At 41.9% G+C, this 23228-nt stretch overlaps 1 protein-coding gene across 1 annotated transcript in view; it reads left to right on the top strand.

Annotated features, from left to right (window-relative positions):
- Positions 1-23228, top strand: part of SORCS3 (sortilin related VPS10 domain containing receptor 3) — a 550689-nt gene that overhangs the window by 511010 nt on the left and 16451 nt on the right. The window contains exons 19-21 of the mRNA XM_075842847.1: positions 6244-6430; positions 10650-10783; positions 21576-21699. Of these exons, the coding sequence (XP_075698962.1) occupies positions 6244-6430; positions 10650-10783; positions 21576-21699 (445 nt within the window). The remainder of the gene's footprint in view (positions 1-6243; positions 6431-10649; positions 10784-21575; positions 21700-23228) is intronic.

Below are 23228 nucleotides of genomic sequence, written 5' to 3'. Positions count from 1 at the left end.
CGCAGATACAAATACATGCATTAGCGCTGAATGCCCGACCATTCAGCACCTTACAATGATGCTGATTGGCAGGGCAAAATTACTTGCCCCACAAATCAGTGCCTTCCAACGACGTCATGTCATGTCAACGGATGTCAATCAAAATCCGGGGGGCACCATTTAAATTTTGCAAACCACTTTAGGGCTGCAGTCTATAAGGTCCTGGGAAGACTCCCTGCGCAGGCCAACATAATGATGTCACTGCATCACGTCCGTCTGCGCATTTGTCCCGACACTATACAAAAGGGGAGAGCAGGGTGGCACTATATACAAGGGGGGAGCAGGGTGGCACTATATACAGGAGGGAGCAGGGTGGCACTATATAGAAGGGGGGAGCAGGGTGGCACTATATACAGGAGGGAGCAGGGTGGCACTATATACAAGGGGGAGCAGGGTTGCACTATATATAGGGGTGAGCAGGGTGGCAATATATACAGGGAGGGGCAGGGTGGCACTATATACAGGAGGGTGCAGGGTGGCACTATATACAGGGGGGAGCAGGGTGGCACTATATACAAGACTAGCATTGAAAAATAACATGATTTCACGATACTCTGTCATGAAATGTCTATAATATGTGTCCATGTGTGGCCACCCAGTGGTTGTGATGTGAATTGCACCTACAAATATTTTGATAGCATCTCGCGACATTGTATTGAATTTGTTTAATGATAGATTGAAAACAAATTCAAGCATTGGTAAGGGTGGACACATCTGGATATGCAGAACTGTAGTGTGTATACAGTGAGTGTACAGCTGTATATATGCATGTGTGTAGCAGGTCGTTTTAAAGGGGTTATCCAGTCGCTAAAAATTGATGGCCTACCCTCAGGATAGCTGATGGGTCGGGTAAGACTCCTGGGTCGTATGAGCGCTACTTCCCCTTCACTTCTTCTTGCTCACTGTGAATGATCGACACGGAAGTAGCCGCACTTGAAGTGAATGTGGGAAAAAGCTGCAATACTGTGAATCGCTGCTACAGTCGAGTCGACGATTCACAGTGAGCAAGAAGAAATTAAGTACCCCTTCAAAACAGCGGATTGGCGGGGGTCCCGGGAGACGGACCCTGACCTATCAGCTATGAATGGCCTATCCTGAGGATAGGCCATCATTTTTTATTGGCTGGAAAACCCCTGTAGGGTCTGAAGACATGATGGGGGCACTGTGTAGCACTATTACATGCCCTGCATAACGTCATATGGGCATTGTAGCGGTGCTGATATTTGGACGCTGTATCCCGTTATTAATCATCCACTATGACACGGTTATGGCGGTATTATTTGGGAAGGTATAGTTGCATAATGGGGTGGTAGCACCAGTCTGACTATTAGTTGAGCATTGTATGGCGGTATTATATAGGGTATGGTGATATTTTTTGTATATTTGTCACTATTATGTTGGCACTGTATGGCGCTGATTTACAGGCTGTTTGGCATAGTTATTTATAGAGCTGTATAATCTTAGACCTCTTCAGTGTTATTATTTTTACATTTTATTTGTCCTGTGATTCTCTAGCAAAGTCCTCATCATTTTGTGTTATCTCTACTGTCACATTGACCTTCAGCCAAACACGGTGCATGAGAGACGCATTCAGCTCTGCTGCATCTGTAGCTTACAAACCGTCTGAGACGTTTACGTACTTACATGACATCATTCTTTCCTATACTCTTGAATTGTAAGTCTACCGGTGAACGTGCGGCGGCGCTGCCTTCGGAACATGTGTCATAAATGGATTTGCAGAACAGTCGCCTCATCCCTCTCCAGCAGCTCATTTCCACTTTAATTTATATTCAGAAACTTCGAGATAGGGACATTGTCTGCGGAGATTCACTTTCAATATTTCATATCCAGCAGGCCCGGAATAAGTCAGGCAGCTGAGATGTTTGTGGGTTATGCGTCTAAAGTCTATTCGTTTTGTGCAATGTGCAGACAGCCATTGGCAACATGAAACCTGCCGTTAAAACTTTTTAATCGTTTCATTGTAACTTACGTGGTAACTTTCCGACAACCCTGGAAAGGACGAGAGAAGCCGTATGGGATGAGTACTGATTAGGATAAGTCTAGCAGACGGACAGGCGGCAGCTTTAAGCACGGTGACCCGGTCATGGCTTTACATAAAGTTATAATTAAAAGGCTTAAATACTTTCAAAGTCATCAGGCATGGATTTGTTAGACACCGAAGAGAAATGTACAGATGTAGTCGTCTTTATCTTGACTTTTAACGCATTAAATACACAGCGACAAGCAACTTTAACTTGACTTTCAATAACTTTTCCATGACATTTGTTGTGTGATATCAGTTATCAGAGTCCAGATAAACTTGGCTACATCTGTATATGGTGCCATGATTGGTCAAATGACTGAAAGTGTAGTTCCTCCTATACTTGTGTATTAACAAATTGCAAATTTCCTAAAATACTTTAAAAAAAATAAAAATAGCTACTTTTACAGGAAACACAATAGTAACCCCATAAAAAATGTATTCACATTTTTAACAATGCTCCGCGCAACTGTCCGTAGAATAAAGGGAACTGTCACGAGCCAGCAGGGGGCGGTGTGATCCCTCGTCACCAAGGAATAAGATTTGGGCCTACTCCGGGGAGCGGGATCTAAGGGAACTCCCGGTCTTCACCCTTTACTACTGTACATGGATCTGGACTTCGCTTCAAGGGAACCCCGGCCACTACCCCCGCAGTAGTCTACCTTGGTGATGGCGGACGTAACAGGTGCAGCATGGTCGAGTGAGCAAAAGATCAGAAGTTTGTCACAGGTAACGTAGAAATGGTCAGGGCAGGCACGGATGGTCAAGATAGCGCAGATACACTAGGGCGACACTGGAATACTAGGGAACCAAATTGCTCTGGCAATGAGTATCAGAGAGGGAAAGCCTTGGGACAGCTGGGAGAACAATTTTGTGCACTAGGACCCAGCATAGAGCGTTGGTGGCTACAGCGGCCGCCAGATGCCGAGTCGGAAGCAGAGGAGCGGCGTGGGGCAGGAGGACGACGCCAACAAGAGGTAAGTGGACGAGGAGGAGCGGGAGAAGCCATGGGACATTTCATTATTTAATAAGATCCCCCTAGCTCATAATAATGGGAGTGATCCCAGTAATCTCTGTTTTTTCGGGAACTTCAATATAAATAACGTGATAAAAAGTATGTGCACCCCCTTCTAGTTAGTGGGTTTTAATAATTTAATTGATTTCAAGGACATAAAATCGAACATACAGCCAATTAAATTCAACCCTGTATGGGTATAAATGGTTGAAAGTGATGGTCATACGTCTCCTCAACCCACTCACTGCCCAACATTCAAACTCCATGGTCAAACATTAAATGGGTCGTACCGAAGAATACAATTCAATATAAAATATGTATATGAATGAAAGTCAGATTACCAAATTGTTGTAATGTTTGGCGAGTGTGTTTTTTATTTATTTTTGTGGAATCGCAAGTGCCCCGATTGCCTTGTTTGAGTCTGACAGAGCGATCAGGGGACATACCGTTTGTGGCAAATTTATTCGGACCGAAACTAATATCAGACCCGGTTCGATAGAATCAGCCCCGAAATAAAATTCGGGAAATTGGTTCATCAATCGTGTGATGTCAAGTCTCCACATACTTTTGTTCAGATAAGGTCTATCTGATTTCTATCCTTGCAGTTGTCTTAATTCTTGATATGTTTTCCTAAAAACCCTCATGGCCTCCATATGTGGACCCCACAGACATAATTCTTTACCATTGCTGTTAATTCTTATTTACTGTAAAAATCCTTCTCCGGAGCCCCTGACACCATATGACACAACACGGGAACCTGATAGATGAGTTCTAGTCTAGAAACCGTGTGACCTTTAATGGATCCGTCCATCTTGTGGACAATCAATGACACCGATAAACCCCATGGCCTTTAGAGATGTGTTATATGACTGGAAGTGAGATAATCCAAGGATAAAACTTTCTATATTAATAATTCCATCACATGACGGCTGCGTGCTGGAGCTTCTAGCCTCGGCTCCGGACTTTACTGGGTATATTGAGTTATTATGCTGCCGGTGAGACCATCAATCAGAAGGACACGTGGATTATTTTGAGTGTTAGGTCGACCTGAATCGGCGCCAAGCCTCTTAACTGGATCTTCTCATATACAGATTGATTTTATAATTTAGGACTCCCCTAGAAGTGTGGTAATCCAGGGGACTAGATGGTGGCTCAGTGGTTATCACATTTGCCTTGTAGGGTTTTAGTTCGGAATCCAACTACGGACAACATCTACATGGAGTTTGTATGTTCTTCCTTTCTATACTCCAAAAACATCCTTAAAGGTTAATTGGCTTCCTAATCTTAGGGTGCATGATCGGGAAATTAGATGGGGAGTTCTCTTGGGGAAGACATTGATGTGAATGATGACAATCTCTACGGAATATGCTGGCAATGGAAATAAATGGAAAGAAATAATGGTGCCTTACAGAGCCGACATACGGAGGCTCATGGAGTCCTTATTACTGTTTAACCCCTTCTCGATAGTTGACGTATCCATATGTCATAGCCGGGTAGGGGGAGTATAGAACGGGCTCACGGAGTGAACCCGCTCCAATATGACGCGGGTGTCGGCTGTATGTTACAGCCGACACTTCACAGTAACGAGCGGGATCACGCTCGAGCACGACCCTGCTCGTTTAACCCGTTAAATGCTGCGGTCAGTAGCGACCGTGGCATTTAAATCGTTAGAAAGAGGGGGGCAGAATGATGATGGTTGCTATGGCTGCCTGGGGGCCTAATGAAGGCCCCCAGGTCCGCCATCTTTGTACTCCTACTAAGCCCTGCCTCTGGCCTGTTAGAATCACGATATACTGTAATACATTGGTATTACAGTATATCGTGCAAGCGATCCAACGATCACTGGTTGAAGTTCCCTAGGGGGACTAATAAAAAAAGTAAAAATGTATAAAATAAAGTGGTTTTTTTTATGTAAAAATAAATAAATAATTAAAAGTAAAAAAAAAAAAACCCTATTCCCACTTTCCCTCTAGAGCATAGTAAAAAAATAAACATAATTGGTATCGCCACATTACATAAAAGTCTGAACTATTGCAATATATCATTATTTAATCCGCACGGTGAACGCCGTAAAAAAAAAATGGAAACGCCAGAATCGCTATTTTTTGGTCACCTCATCTCCCACAAAAAATGGAATAAAAAGTGATCAAAACGTTGCATCTAACCCAGCTCATCCTGCAAAAAATAAGCCCTCAGACCGCTCAATCAATGGAAAAATAAAAAACTTACGGCTCTCAGAATTTGGCGACACAAAATAAATTACATTTTTTACACTTAGGTTTTTATTTGTAAAAGTAGTAAAATATAGAAAAAACTATATATATTTGGTATCACCGTAATCGTATTGACCCAGAGAATAAAGATAACATGTTGTTTTAATTGAACAGTGAATGCCGTAAAAACGAAGTGCAAAAAACAAGGAATCACTGGGGTTTTTTTTCTACCCCACAAATAATTTTTTCCTGTTTCCTAGTACATTATACGGCACAATAAATGGTGCTACAAAAACTACAACTCGTCCCGCAAAAATCAAGCCCTCATAGGACTATATTGATGGACAAATAAAAAAGGAAATATGTCTAATATATAGTATTACCATTAAACTTCTGCTCCAGTACTGTCCCCCACTCACCTCCGCTCATCACTGGTCCTCGGTATACACTAGTCCTCAATGACGTTGTGTCAATAATGTCATCATGCTATATGTCCTTGACGTCCCCAGGAGACGTTATATCACAATGGATGAAATGCCCTTAAATCATATACAGCGTCGGAGCAGAATTTTAATGACAAGTGTATTCGATTGTATTTATTTTTTTGCTATAGGGGATTTACCCAAATTGTGGAAAAACCCTTTTAACCATTTACCCTTAGATCTTGATAAATCCTTTACTGGAAACACCACTAATAATGTAATTCTGCTTCATCTGGAAGGTGCTTGATGGAGAATAATTTATATTTTCATGATCTCCGATTCGCAGCAAATCTTGACATGGAAGGCTTGGCGTGACTCTTCACTAGACGGGTTGGTTTTTCTTGCCGTCCATGGAGACTTGGTAGAACCTTAGTGGGATGTCAATGTGATGATGACGACTGCGTTTTACCTTCATGGCTCATATTTGACAATGAAATATTTTCTATATTCTAGGGAGATCTACAAAGAATCAATATTCAGTTGGACTTTGGAGATGGGAGCGCTGTGTCCTATGCCAATTTTAGCAAGATTGAGGATGGTATACGGCATTTGTATAAGAACCCTGGGATATATCAAGTCACAGCTTATGCGGAAAACAACGTTGGCATTGACAGTGCCGTCCTTTATCTGCATGTAACTTGTAAGTTAATCGTTTTCTATTTTATTTTCTCATTAGATTTGCAAAATTTTTGTCTTCGACCAACTATAGACATTAAAATTTAGACGAACACCTCATGGAGGACCCTTCATGGAGCCGATAACTTGCCAGACCGCTGTTGGCTGTTGACGAACGTACTGTATGGACAATGACTCCATACTTGCTGATGTTGTCCCATTAAAATGGTGTCCAGACTCATTTTCGCAAATGGTTAAAATAAAATCCTGAATGGCGGAAAAATCTGAAAGAAATTGTTTATTTGTTGTTTTAAATTTTCACCTGCCGGCTGACTTTTATCTCATATCTTTGGCTGCTGGGTCCACATCAGAACATTTTACAACCTCATTAGATGTACTGTAATTATCCGATATGGAATTGCATTTGCTTGAGTTTTTGTCTTTATCTTTTGCTTTTGTAACTCACAAAGTTTAGATAATGTTTTCTATGGAAAATAACAGATAACACATTGTGATCTCCTGCACCAATGCACATGACCCCAAACACCCCAATTTATAGCTTTAGAAGAGGGAGGGGTTAAAATAAGGAAGACCTAAATAAGGGAGACCTTTTCACTGGAGTCATGACTTTATACTATCCTGCCATGTTTAAGGGCTGTATAGTATGGGGACAGGTCCGCCCTCTAAGTTATTGTTATAAGTCCGGTGTATTCATGAGGGGAGCATCCCCCCTGCCTCTCCCTGCCACCCTCACCTCTCAATGCCACCCTCACCTTTCCCTGCCACCCCCACCTCGTCCTTCCACTCCCACCTCTCCCACCTGATCCCCCCTGCCTCTCCCTGCCACCCTCACCTCTCAATGCCACCCTCACCTTCTTCCTGCTATCTCTCCCTGCTACCCCCCAACTTTCCCTGCTACCCTCTACCTTTCTCTGCACCCCACCTTTCCCTTCTACCCACTACCTCCCCCTACCTCTCCCCGCTAGCCCCACCTTTCCCTGCTACCCCCACTTTTCTCTGCTACCCCACCTTTCCTTGCTACACCTTATCTCTCCTACCTCTCCCCGCTACTCCCTACATTTCCCTGCCACCCCCAGCTTTCTCTGCTACCTCCACCTTTCCCATCTACCCTCTACCTTTCCTTGCTACCCCCTACCTCCCCCTACCTCCTACCTTTCCCCGCTACCCCCCACCTTTCCCTGCCCCCTCCCACCTTTCTCTGTTGTCTTGTTTTATGTCTAACCTCTTTATGCACTCACTGAGGGGCAAAAAGTTTATTCTCCATTTTTAAGCTATGTAGATTCTGGGATATGTTTCCCGCTAGTGGCCTTCATCGTCTTGACTTTGAATCTTACATATTAAACCAATTCCTACGGATTGCCATATGGAGCTCTCCAGAGCAGATAATATACTGAGAGACAGGGTAACTAAGGCATTTTATCACTCTTATCCCAGTGAAGGATGAAATGTGCCCTGAAACTTTATCACAGTAATAATTCCTCCACAAATCAATCATGTCTACATTTAACTACCTGTTATTAAAGCAGTTACTGTTCTTGGCGTCACCTTGGTCCATTAAATAACAAAGGGAGCTGTTAGCCGGAGATATCAAACTAATTTCCTTAGGCTTGTTTCATTTTATTGGATAAATCAAAGTTTACTGACAAAACTTCTCCCCCTACAAAGGTGTCTGGCACTCCAGTTACTCATCGTGTGTATAAGTCAAGGTTCACCTGCCGTCACCTATGCCTTTTGGACGCAGCCACCATAAATTATGGGTAAAGAAAACTTATCAAAAATCTCCAATCCGGCAAATACGCCAAAGTCTGGGGTGCAAATTTGCCTGCAAATTGTAATGATGAGAATTACCCAAGGTCATTCTCATCATTGCTCCACCACTACGGAGAATGCGGACTGCAATCTTAAGGCTCATACACATGGCAAGAATACGTATTGCAAGAAAAATAATCTCTATGTGCCACATGGAGCTACAATATTGGTCTATAGAATTATATGTGCAACGTATGATGGATCCATACCACATAGATTCCTAATAGGAGCATGTTCATGAGCCCTTAAAATGATCAAAGACTTTACTAAGGGTAAGGGCTCATGCATCCAGCAAAGCTATGGACATTGTCGTGGAAGTCAATGGCTCAAAATATATATTAGACTGAAATTTAGACGAGTGTTCCAACAGACACTCACGCCGGGAACTTTATCCGGCATCCTAATCAGGAGATTTCATACCGATATATATCGAGAGAGGAGAAATAACACACAGACGCTGCTGGTATGCTCAAAATACTCTTCTGGGGGTTTATTGCCAAACTCAATTACAATAATATCATTCAAAAGAGGTGTAGGCTTGAGGTTAACCAATAATAGGCAATGTGACAATAATTCTTATTCAGCCAATAGCAGATCATAAGAATATTTCAAATACATAATTATAATTCTTCATTAAAATGCTGACATCAGGTAACACCTGGAGACAAGCATACAATGGGGTGGTGTTAACTGTTCTTTCCCATGAGGGAGTTTGTTCTGATAACTACAAATAGTTGCATTTTATGTCTGGGTGTTCAGCCAACCCGCTAGCCATGGATGTATGAAGACCACACGATGAACACATAAAGATAACGCATTTCTTTGAGACTCGAGCAGACCTATGTAGAGGAAAGGTCATTAAAATAATGGAGAATACATCTTAGTAATTCTGCATCCTGCTTGATAATTCATAATGTAATTTAATACATAGAATATAAGCAAATAGACCATCCTTCACAGCATGAACCCTGTAGGGTGGCAGACGGAGAACCCACTGGTCTGAATCTCACACCTATAGACATGTCATGTGCCACTATATGGTGCTTCTATGAGACACCCAATAGTTTCTCCTAGACCTAATGTCACTGTTTTATGGAAATAATGGTAAAAATCTGAGAATAAACCTCAGAGGCGCACGGAGGTATAGAAGGGGCCTATAGCAGGCTGTGGGTGTCAGAACTAATACGACCGAGTGCATGAGATCTTACACTAAGCGTTCAATAATTAGTCTATCGTGGATGTAATGTTATTCATTATTTGCTGGGAAATATAATTTTTTCACTGATGTGAACGCAGTTCTTTAAAAATGAAGATAAAAAAAGAAAAAAAATTGAATAATATGTGATTGTAAGGCAGGATTTTTTTACTGGTCTATAAATGTTAAGGGTAATACTATGCGACAACATTTTAATTACCTGCACTAAATATTTTTATACCTCAGAGTGTTGCATGACGTGCCTGATTTAAAGTGCTTTGTGCTATTTGTTGCTTGTAGATAGGTCTCTGCTTAACAGCGCACCATGTGGTGAACCGTAGTATTACAAGGAAAAGCATCACTATTATGAATATTACTACCATGAGCTATGGCTTACACAAAGTGACAGAAAAGCAAAGTGTTGGGATGCAGTTCATACGCCTCAATGTACTGGATCTGCTCTTTTGAAATGTTTGTATTTTTCCCCAGGAGCTCCACCCTCCTCCACCCTCCTCCACCCTCCTCGGACTACTTAGTCCCTATGTGTACATTGTTAAACATCATAACAGTCCACATCTGGTTATAATCTACAATTGCAAATGTCACAATCTATATAGTTCATTTATTTTTAACCCTAGTGTGTAACATAATCGTAATTTACTCTACTCAGTCCCAAAGCTGCATTCAGAATTCTGCTGAGTTTTTCTAACCTCTAACTTCAGATCTTCCATTAGACCTGCTGGTTCAGTGTCTGCACATATCTTACTCTGTATAGAACACGCTCTGCTGCTTTTTATTCTGGGAGTGAAGCCTTTATACTCTAGGCGCTATTCAACAGACTCAATGTAAATCTAGATTTAGACCTAATAGATGTCCCCAATTACAGCACAGTAAAGTGCAACATCATATATGAACTCAGCTAAGTTGTTAGTTTAGATACTATCAGCCCAATGTTGCCTAATTCCAAACAGTAAACAGCAACATTTTTAATGCAGCTTTGGATGTGACTGGAGCATAAGACAAGATTCAAGGTAAGATTCAAGGTAACTTCTCATATTCACTACTAAACCATTACTTAAAAATGGAGCATTACTTTAAGGCTCATAGGCTGGATGTCAAGGAGGACGATGGAGATCGCCGATTCTAATCTGACCCTGCGCTTTGACTATGCAGCGACTGTAAATACCTCTCTAATGGCCGTTTCCTTGTCAATCATCAGGTCCTATTGAACACGTCCACCTAAGAGTGCCCTTCGTTGCCATTCGAAATAAAGAAGTGAACATCAGTGCGATGGTTTGGCCGTCTCACCCTGGAACTCTCACTTATTTTTGGTGGGTCGGCAACAATACCAAGGTACGATGTACGAGTCCACGCTGATTTGTCCGTGGAAACCACTTGTATCGGCATTTCCACCAATGAGCAGAATTGTGTTAATGTTGGAATGACTGGCTCAGTAACCTTCAGACTCGCTTGACGTAACACGGTGACGCCGCTCGCCTGAGACGTACAGGAGAGATGAAGACGTAATTCAGAATTCGAGACAAGAATGTAACTGCTGGATGTAGCTTGGAAGACAGGCCCGAGGATTAATGGCGCAGGCTTGCTCCGTTTTAACGAGTCTGTCACATGATCTACAACATAGGTTATCCCCCTTATAAATTCTATCACCCGCCTCATTTGTTAAGTCATAAATTATTCAAGGATTTTCTTTATATCCTGGACAGGATTAAAGAGGCGATCTTTAATTTAAATTAGAGACGGAATCCATCTTTTTTATGGTTCGAGAAAGGCTTTTCGTCAGTCAGTGTGAGCCCATATATAGAAAGAATATTCTCCGGGTTTAATGACTCAGGAGATTTTATTATGACATTGATGTCCTAGGAGAAGATTCAGGATTGACAGAAGGGCAAAACGTTCCTAATGGGTTTGCAAATTGTTTGACTTGTTCATTACTAGGTTTTTGTTTTTTTATTGGAAACCAAAAAGATTGCCAACATATCGAAAAACAAGAGATGTCTTCAAATCTATATAAACTATAGTTATTTCTTAAAGATTTTCCCGACCAGTAAAGATTTCCTATCACTTATAGGCTTTTTCTACCTTCGCAACAATTTTTTTTAAATTGTCACAATGTATCGCAATTGATTAATGAAGCAACTTTGCAACAAATTTGTACAGCTCCTATGTAAACCAATGTGTCTTCATGGTAACAGACTACAAACCTATTCTGTGTAGCCTGATTCTGCAGTCATATTGGTCCTTTACTTCATGCTAACATACATTTGGTAGGTAGACAAGTAATAGGGAACAGATGGAAGAGAGTATGACTGAATGATCAGACTACAAAGGGTTTGTTTGTTGTCTGTTACCATGGAGACACATTAGTTTGCATGGAAGTAGTAGAAAGTTGGCAATTTCTAATTGAGCTGCTTCTTGTTCATTTTTGATGCATTGGGACAATTGAAACATTTGATTGCGAAGGTCGACGTAGCCTTTTATCTCTTTAGAATTTATAGTGAATGTCCACCTTGATCATTTTTGGTTCATAATTGGGTGCTGATTATATTTTTATAGCTGTTGGAGCAGTGTGTTCCTGATACAGAGCTCCAAGTGCTGTAGAATATGTTGACGCTATATAAAGATTATTATTATTATTATTATTATTAATCCCCTGCATAGAGTTAAATTATCAAATGTGGGTTGCCTGCTGGTACCACTAGGGGGAGCTTAGAGGCTCACTACTGTAAGCTCATGAGCTCCACCTAGTGGCGGCAGCTGGAAGCCACAATTTTATAATTTATCCCTAATTATAAAGATGATTTGGAGCTTTGGATCAGAAAAAAATGCAGTTCTGACCACTATAAAGATTTCTTATGAAATGAATTAGCATGGGATTTTGAATCTATTTAGTATAAAAAAAATAAAATAAAAATATATATATATATATATATATATATATATATATATATATATATATATATATATATGGGTGGGTATTTGCTTTAAGCTCAGTACAGTAAAACTTTCTTCATAGCTTTGAGGACTTGGATTATTGGACGGGAAATATAGAAAAATAGAGAATTTTAAAAAAAGGTAAAAATGTTCCAGATAAATATTCAACCAGATGGCAATTATTGTAAACCCCAACATAAATGTAATGCAAATCTAATTTAGTATATGTAAGGATGCTAAATGAAAAAAAAATATTTCTATTTTGCTTTTAACTTTTTTTTCCACTCTGAAAATATTTTTTTTTTTTAATGTTGCAACTAGTGGTGAAAAGTGGTAATGCAAGTGTCATTTTTATTTTTTATTTTAAATCGACGCCTGTACAGTGGCACATATGGTGGATTATTTTATTTTTTTTTCAAACTGCAGTGTGTTGGAATGAATAATGCCAAATTTATTAACAGCAGGCATAGGATTGAGCTACAATTTGTACCAATTAGAATTATAAATATGTTAGAAATTTGATGACCCCGTCCCTCCTGGTTAACCCTGACCACTTTGATAGGGGAGAGAAAACTCCCCAATTTTAGCGCAAATACGCCATGCGCCAAAATTGTCATTTTCTTTTTTACGCAGGAAAACTGGAGTAAAGCTGATCATATATTCCCCCACAGAGAGCGTATACATTGAAACATTTTCCAGACGTACAATATTCCAGAGATGAAAGGCTCTAACGATATGTGAACATATCCAGGGCGGCCAGATTAAGACTGCCGGCAGTATGGAGCAGTTATTTATGATGGGGCCCCCCACCCGACTAACACAGGGTTCCCCACAACAATGCTTCTAGGCATTTGAAGCTTAGTACAACCTATTATAAACTGTGCCCCACAAAATAGAAGCCAGAGTGCTGGAGATATTAAATGTCCACTAAGTTAAACATTAAAAGCAGTGACTTACATTTGATGCCCATCATTCTTCGCTCTGTACCCATAGATGGTGGGTGGCATGTAGTGAGTGTGGGTTCGTCTTTGCTAAGTGATATGAAGAAATGCAGATAACATTACACTCATTGCTGGCTGGGCCGGTTGCTCTCAGGAAACATTAGCAGGATTAAACCAGGGGTCTTAAAAAGAACATGCTGTCCTAGAGGTCACCGAGACACCAGTGACCAAAAGTAAAATATACATTATATATAAAATATGTAAAATAAAAGATGTTTTCTCATCTCATGGCATTTATGGCTCGCTATGCTATTTGTTTAATCCCATTGACTTCTATTGGAGTCATGCAAACAGCTGAAAACAGCCCGCTTGGCTATTTCTGTACCTCCCGTCCACTTTAGAAGACTTGACAGATGTGAAGAGACCTGCGTTCTCGAGATGGGTGCAGGTCCCAGAAGTGGTTCCTGCATCTATCAGACATTTATAGCATATCATGGGGATAGACTATGAATTTATGAGATGAGATTCAAAAACCCATTTAATTACTGCAATATTTCTTATAAGAAAATAACAGTGAGGTTCTTGGCACACAGTTTAATCAAATTTGATCAAATTGTGTGAGCCCACCTGCCCCGACAAGGCAGCCTCATTCTGATGGGTACAAGAAACGGCATGGGCAGCAGTGCTAACCAGTGATTGCCTGATTAAACAAATATATATATTTTTTTGAAGGAAATGCTCTACAAACTTTGCTAACAGCAACAGATTCTTGTTAAAAATCCAACATCTTAAAATTCTGCATTAAAACATGTTTTAATATTAAATAATAATTACAATTTGATCAAACTTTTGAAATGTCATAGACACATACCAGAAGTGGGTCTGGGTGCTGAGATCGCCACCGCTGCTGAGACGAAGGTGCAGAAGTGCTCAGCGGAGAGCTTTGTATCCTCGGCTGTGAGCAGCTCTGCCTGTCAGGCTGAAGACGGCTCATATAGAAAGTCTACGAGAGTCGTCTCCAGGCTGACGATGAGCGCTGCTCTCAGCTGAGCACTTCTGCAGCTTCGTTTCAGCAACAGCGGCGGTCTCATTTACAAAATTAATGTACTTTAGGCAGCATATTTCTATTTTTAAAGGGGTTGTCCAAGACTCTAAAAAAAAAAGTGTATTTTTTTTTTAAACAGCATCATGTCGGCCCACAGGCTGCGTCTGGTATTGAAGTTCAGCGCCATGGACAGAGACATGGACAGCGCTCTTACCATAGTTCCTTGAGGCTGGTGTCACAGGTTTTTTCAGCCAAACACAGAAGTGGAACCTAAAAGACGGAAAAGTATAAAAAAAAACTGATCTGTCTCTCTTTTGTATACACTCCTGTGTTTGGTTAGAAAAATTACTCAAAAACTGCCAGAAAAAGTGACATGAGCCGAACACAATCTATAAATCACCCCCTCCCTATCTAGTACAGTGTTATAAAAAGACAATTGACTACTCACCAGTTGTAAACTACACCAAAGGGACAAGTTCAATGCTATGCCCGCTGGGCAGCCGGCACCCAGGAGATACAGGTAGAAGGAGCCTGGAATCTACTCACGCCACGTAGAGGGGTCAGGGTCTTCACGTCACCTAAAGAAAAAAAAGTAAATATGTTAATACAGCGACTCCTCACACATTAGTCAGTTCCCAACCTCACAATTTACTTGCATAGCGGCATCCACTTCCATTGCACCAGGCCAATCAAGTATGAGCCCATCCCCCAAAATGACTTTCCAATTGAAAACCTTGATCTTGACCTACCCCACCCTGTTTAATACTCCTCTGTCTACACATCGGTTCATCATCTACTCACCAGCTGGAAACTACACCAAAGGGACAATGTTATGCCTGCTGGTGACGGTGGGCGGTGCAAACATCAACTGGGCATGTGGCAATGTCAAATTAGCGTTTGCGGCCTGTGAGGGGGCCCGGCCGGGAGACTATGTATAATAACATAATATGTATCTATGCCAAGGGCGATGTTAGGGTCTTATAACATCAGGGGCACAACATTGCACCACCCCCAAACAAAAAGAAAGATATATAGATCTAAAAGACTATGACCCCTATAGCTACATCAGTGAATAGAATTAGATACATTGTCTCAGCAGGCATTATCAGACATGATAGGATTAGATACAACAGTTCAGCAGTGTCACACAATACGTTTAGATACCGCGGCTCCGCAAACAGTATCATGATAAGATTAGATACAACAGCTCAGCAGTCAATATCACACGATAGGCTTAGATACAGCGGATCAGCAGACAGTATCACACATTTCCCCCTGTAGGTAGTGCCACACAGAGCCCTCTATAGACAGTGCCACACAGTGGCCCCTGTAGAGACTGCCACACAGTGGCCCCTGTAGAGAGTGCCCCACCTCCCTCTGTAGATAGTGCCACAACCCCCCTGTAGGTAGTGCCACACACATCCCCTGTTGGCAGTGCCACACACATCCCCTGTAGGCAGAGCCACACACATCCCCTGTAGGCAGTGCCACACACATCCCCTGTAGGCAGTGCCACACACATCCCCTGTAGGCAGTGCCACACACATCCCCTGTAGGCAGTGTCACACACATCCCCTGTAGGCAGTGCCACACACATCCCCTGTAGGCAGTTTTACACGCATCCCCTGTAGGCAGTGCCACACGCATCCCCTGTAGGCAGTGTTACACATATCCCCTTTAGGCAGTGCCACACACATCCCCTGTAGGTAGTGCCACACACATCCCCTGTAGGTAGTGCCACACACATCCCCTGTAGGTAGTGCCACACACATCCCCTGTAGGCAGTGTCACAGACATCCCCTGTAGGCAGTGTCACACACATCCCCTGTAGGCAGTGCCACACACATCCACTGTAGGTAGTGTCACACACATCTACTGTAGGTAGTGTCACACACATCCACTGTAGGTAGTGTCACACACATCCACTGTAGGTAGTGTCACACACATCCCCTGTAGGTAGTGCCACACACATCCCCTGTAGGCAGTGTCACACACATCCCCTGTAGGCAGTGTCACACACATCCCCTGTAGGCAGTGCCACACACATCCCCTGTAGGTAGTGCCACACACATCCCCTGTAGGTAGTGCCACACACTTCCCCTGTAGGCAGTGCCACACACATACCCTGTAGGCAGTGTCACACACATCCCCTGTAGGCAGTGCTACACACATACACTGTAGGTAGTGTCACACACATCCCCTGTAGGCAGTGCTACACACATACACTGTAGGTAGTGTCACACACATCCACTGTAGGTAGTGTCACACACATCCACTGTAGGTAGTGTCACACACATCCACTGTAGGTAGTGCCACACATCCCCCTTGTAGATAGTTCCACACAGCCCTCCCTTGTAGATCGTTCCATACACCCCCCTCTTGTAGATTGTGCCATACACCCCCTCTCCCTGTAGATAGTGAAACACACACCTCCCTGCATATAGCGTCCCCAAGAAATAAAAAAAAAAAAACAACCTGTACTCACCGAGCCCGGGCCGTTCCTGCGATTAACCGAGCTCCAGCCTACTCAGCCAAATTAGGCCTGAAGCGTACGCCAGAGCGATGACATCATCGCGTCTGCGCAGGGATCCAATCCATGTGTTCTATAGGTTGCAGTGAATATCGAACAAGTTCGCTAGCTCCCTGCAGCTCCGTCATTGTATTCAATTGTACCTGCATCATGAGAACGCAGGTACAATTGAATATGGAAGTAGCCCGGGGGCCGGGCCTCCCCTGAGCGAGGGGGAACGCGGGGCCTGGAGCTGGAGCTCCAAGAGCCCCAAAGATAATCCGGTCCTGAACAGATCCATACTGTGAATAAAATTAGACTCCGGGCTCTAAAATACAAAGACATAACATGCTCTATCCCTTTTTGCAAAAAATAAAATACACTAAAATTTTAGTTTTTACTATCTAAAAATTAAAAAAAAAAATTATTTTATTTTATTGTAAAAAAAAATTATTTTATTTTATTTTAAAAAAAATTTTTTATTTTATATACCGTACTTTAAAAAAAAATCAAACATGAAAATATTAAATTAAATTAAATCCACGAGGATCCATGGTGTTAGATTATTTGCTATTGTCGCATTATTTTGCTTGTTGAATTATGTATAATGTATATAATGTGTACAATTAGACTGACAATGTTCAGTTTTGATACATTGTGTCTTTTCAGCACACAAGTTTCATGTAACAAGTTAATTACATGATAAATACCCACTGTGTATATTATAAAGAGCTGGCCCTTTAAATAATGCATTCTTCTGTGTAAAATGACAAGAAAATGGGTAAAGCCTAGTTGAGGTAGGGGCTTCAGCTTTCCCTGCAAAGAAAGGTAATTATCCTCAAAAGAATAAAACATAAAGGGAAAGGAACATCATTTAAAAGTTTCCCTTTGAAGTGAAAGCAGCAGCTAATAATTATGAAGCAGAACAAGAGAAATGAGAGATATTGCAAATTAAATTTGAGGGTAGAAAATTATTGTAATTAAACGGAGCCGTTCTGCAGGGTTCGGATAATGGGAGTTGTTTTTTGTTTAATTTAAAAGGGTTTTCCAGGATTAGAAAAACATGTCTGCTTTCTTCCAAACACAGTGCCACATCTGTCCACAGGTTATGTCTGGTATTGCAGCTCAGCCCCATTTACTTCAATGTAGCTGAGCTGCAATACCAGACACAACCCATGGACTGGTGGGGCGCTCTTTCTGGAAGAAAGCAGACATGTTTTTCTAATCCTGGAAAACCCCTTTAACCTTTTATCTTTGGTCTATATGCAGTTGAAGCAGCTATGTAGGGGTTCAATGTCAACAGTGGTAGTGCTATGGGGGTGCAGACATAGTTTTAACTTCAAGCTCCTGGGTCTCAATTAAAAATCCTTAATAGGGCCCCTCAAGACAATGTGAAATTTATAAGACTAGTTTCTTCTTATGTCACAGAGAGACTTTTGTGCCTCAGGGCCCAGGTGTGACCACAACCCCTGAACCCCATATAGCTATTCCCCTTAATGCACAGCTTATGGTCACAATTGGGCTCTAGTGAGGGGATGCACATTGGAGGACAGCAGTACTATACATAGCATGTGGGGGTAGGGTGGTTGCTGTTTTAGATTATGACTACTGCTAGTCTTCAGGTGTTGATCAAGGTCTGTGGAGGTAAAACAATGAATGGAGCCCTAGGTCAGAAAAGGCAGGCTGCACGTGGCAATGTAACCGATAAATAAAAAAACATATTGAAAAAATTACAGCAGCACAACAATAATCTTTTAATAACTTCTGTTATGTTCATTTCTAATACTACTATGTAGTGGCCAGATTTTATTACCATACAATGCTGATATACAGCCATACAATTCTCAAATAATAGCACCATACAGTGTTCAAAAAATACCACCATACAGTGCTGAAAGACCACCATAGGGAGCTCAAATAATACCACCATACACTGCTCACATAATACCACCATACAGTGCTCAAATAATACCACCATACACTGCTCAAATAATACCTCCATACAGTGCTCACATAATACCACCATACAGTGCTCACATAATACCACCATACAGTGCTCACATAATACCACCATACAGTGCTCACATAATACCACCATACAGTGCTCACATAATACCACCATACAGTGCTCACATAATACCACCATACACTGCTCACGTAATACCACCATACAGTGCTCAAATAATACCACCATACAGTGCTCACATAATACCACCATACAGTGCTCACATAATACCACCATACAGTGCTCACATAATACCACCATACAGTGCTCACATAATACCACCATACAGTGCTCAAATAATACCACAACAAAGTGCTCAAATAATACCGCCATAGAGAGTTCAAATAATACCACCATGCAGTGCTCACATAATACCACCATACATTGCTCACATAATACCACCATACAGTGCTCACATAATACCACCATACAGTGCTCAAATAATACCACCATACAGTGCTCACATAATACCACCATACAGTGCTCACATAATACCACCATCCAGTGCTCACATAATACCACCATACAGTGCTCACATAATACCACCATACAGTGCTCACATAATACCACCATACATTGCTCACATAATACCACCATACAGTGCTCATATAATACCACCATCCAGTGCTCAAATAATACCACAACAAAGTGCTCAAATTATACCATCATACAGTGCTCACATAATACCAACATACATTGCTCACATAATACCACCATACAGTGCTCACATAATACCACCATACAGTGCTCATATAATACCACCATACACTGCTCACATAATACCACCATACACTGCTCATATAATACCACCATCCAGTGCTCAAATAATACCACAACAAAGTGCTCAAATAATACCATCATACACTGCTCACATAATACCACCATACATTGCTCACATAATACCACCATACAGTGCTCACATAATACCACCATACAGTGCTCACATAATACCACCATACAGTGCTCACATAATACCACCATACAGTGCTCACATAATACCACCATACAGTGCCCACATAATACCACCATACATTGCTCACATAATACCACCATACAGTGCTCACATAATACCACCATACAGTGCTCACATAATACCACCATACAGTGCTCACATAATACCACCATACAGTGCTCACATAATACCACCATACAGTGCTCACATAATACCACCATACAGTGCTCACATAATACCACCATACAGTGCTCACATAATACCACCATACAGTGCCCATGTAACACCACCATACACTGCTCAAATACAGATGTAGCCGTTTATCTTGACTCTGATAACTTTCTGCAGAAAATGCCTTTGAAAAAGTCAAGCTAAAGTTTCTTGTCACTGTGTATTGAATGTGTTAAGAGTCCAGATAAAAAGTGCTACATCTGTACAACTAAACAATGCTCAATTAATACCACTGGACAGCGCTGCAAAATAGTTGGACGCTCATGTTCCGGTCATCTGTAGGTCTTCTAAGCTATACATCAGAGGAGTTAAATGACAAGCCTAAGCCCATTGCGTCTTCTTTCTAACAAGACAGGAGGCATGAATCTTTTTTTTGGCCCTATAATCTGCACCCCAGGGGGCTGTTAGAGGATGCAATTGCTTCCACTATTTCAGCTTTGAAGGGGCAATATGCAAATGCGTCAGTCTACAGCAAGTCTGCTCTGGGAACAGGTTCTCTTTATTAAAACTCCTTCGTCGGACACATGAGGATAACACTTTACCATGTGGCTTATTTTGCAAATACATTGATTTAATCATCTTGTACTGATTTTGAGTTGTATATCTTATATTCCAGTCATATCCAAAGCTGCAATCAAATTTCTGCTAGTTTTCACTTGCAATCAGTCGACACTGTGCTGACAGACACACCCCTAAGGCTCCATGCACACGACCATATATTTCATCCGTAATTACGGAACCATTCATTTCTGTTGGCCATGAACACCCTTCCTTATATTTACTGATGGGTGTCCGTGCTGAAAAAAATTATAGAACCGGTCCTATTCTTGTCCGTAATTACGGCACGGACTCTCCCATAGAAGCCTATGGGCGCTTCCATAAATACGGACCGCTACGGATGTGCATCATGTTGGTGACCTGATATGCAGTCTCCCTCTTTTTTTTTTTACGGATTAAATATGTATGCATTACGGACTGTATTTGCGGATACCGTTCTGTATATACGGATAGATGAAAATACGGTTGTGTGCATGGTGCCTAAGGCCCCATGCACACGACCGTGCCCGTAATTGCGGCAAACGATTGCAGGTACGGCCGGCCACCCGCATTTTCGTGCTGTGCTTCCATACAGAGTATGGAAGCATGGCCCGTAAAATCCGAAAAATAGGACACGCTCCATAATTCCTGGCTAAGTTCTACGGCACGGAAAGGTGTCTGCGGGCAATAGAACTGAATGGGTCCATAAAGCCACGGAGCTTGTTACGGCCCGCGGTTTTACGTTCGTGTGCATGGGGCCTAACCGTTTAGATTAGATTCTATGATATATTACATTCTGATGCACTGTATTGTGGGAGAGAGTTACTACTACAGCTGTGCCCAGACCCTGAACCAGCAGGGAGTGTCGATGTAGAAGATCAGCACAAGAGAAGAATAGAATATTTTTTGTATAATGCCTGTGGAGCAATGTGTTATTGACCATACAGGACCCTCATTACTTGTGTATCCGCAGCCCGTGATCACCCTGGACAGCAGCATCTCGCTGACGTTCCACGTGGAAGGTCTTAATATAATCACTGTGCAGGTGTCATCTGGAAACGCTCTCATTCAAGACACCAAAGAAGTTGCTGTACAGGGTAAGTTTTTCAAATACGTTATCCAAAAATGTATGACGTTCAGCCAGTGGCTGGGTACCGATTATGCAAGAAATTTGCCGCCCCATTATTCCCCATTCGTAAAAATAGCATGAACAATATATAATCTCTGACTGCCACAGATTATAAGAATGTGTCCTCCTTTACCAGAGCCTATGTGTTAGGCGTCCTTTTATTTGCGTTTTTAGTGGTGTTTTTTTTTATAGTCTCGTTTTGTACAGGCGTTCAATAGAAAAAGCTATAGAGAAAAACGCCCCAAAAAAATACGCCACACTGTACCTAGAACAAGCTGTGTTTTTGAAAAAAAAAATGCCACTTACCCCAAAAACACTACAAAGCACCTAAACCCAAAATGCTGTGTATGAGGGATTTGTCATGTTTCCCTTGGCCGCAGCAAAAAAAAGTTGATCCCCAATAGCGGTGCGCATTAACCGCCACCGAAACAGCATTAAAACTATGCATGTGAATCCCTTATTGGGAACGCAGCAGATTTGATCTGCACCAAATTTATGTTAGAATTTTAGTGAATGGAATTTCACAAAACCCCAATCACAGATAGCAGACTTTTCCTCTGCAGATTTTAGGGTATGAGGCGAGTTTGAAATCTGCATTTTGCCTAGTGTGTTGCAGATTTTTATTGCGCATTTCCCCCTTTGCAATGCAAAGAGTAAGATCCTCTGCAAATTTGCGAAAAAATTTGCTTCGGATTTTGCAGTGAATTTGCAATAAATTTGCCGCAAAATTTGCAGAAGAAAAATACGTCATGTCTGAGCTCAGCATAGGGGTCTATTCACATGAGGAAAGAAGAATTTTGTTGATAGTGGTCCCAATTTTTTCCCTAGAGAGAAACATGGAAGTCACGGTAATTGGTCGTGTTACCGCCATGATTTTACCTGCCAACCAAATGTCGCCATAGAGTCGTAGCCTAAGACAAAAAATGACATTAAGGCCTCATTTACACGAGCGTATTATACGCGCGTGCGACGCGCGTGCTTTGCACGCATGTCGTACGCACCTATATTAGTCAATGGGGCTGTTTAGACGATGCGTGAATTGCGCTCAGCGCGTGTGCGCAGAAAAAAACTCACGACATGTTCTATAATCGTGCGTTTTTCGCGCACTCACGCACCCATTGAAGTCAATGGGTGCGTGAAAACCACGCATGCCGCACGGAAGCACTTCCGTGCGAACTGCGTGATTCGCGCAAGAGCTGTCAAACTCCTGAATGTAAACAGAAAAGCACCACGTGCTTTTCTGTTTACAAACATCCAAACGGAGTGTCAAATTCGAGATGAGCGCACCGAACTTCACCGGCTTCGGCCAAACTCGTTTTGACCGAAACCGGTAAAAAATGTTCGGGTACGCGACGTCAGGAGACAGTCACTGTCCACGGTGCTGAAAGCGTTAAACTGGTTCAGCACCATGGACAGTGACTTCCGCTCCGAAAATCCATGAACCTGTAAAAAAAAAAAGACGTTCTGACTTACCGATAACTCCGGTCCGACCTCCCG

Source organism: Rhinoderma darwinii, chromosome 11 (assembly GCF_050947455.1).
Source record: "Rhinoderma darwinii isolate aRhiDar2 chromosome 11, aRhiDar2.hap1, whole genome shotgun sequence".
Taxonomy (NCBI): Eukaryota; Metazoa; Chordata; class Amphibia; order Anura; family Rhinodermatidae; genus Rhinoderma; species Rhinoderma darwinii.
Note: the sequence above shows the minus strand (reverse complement) of the source record. Positions and strands in the feature narration are given on the sequence as shown.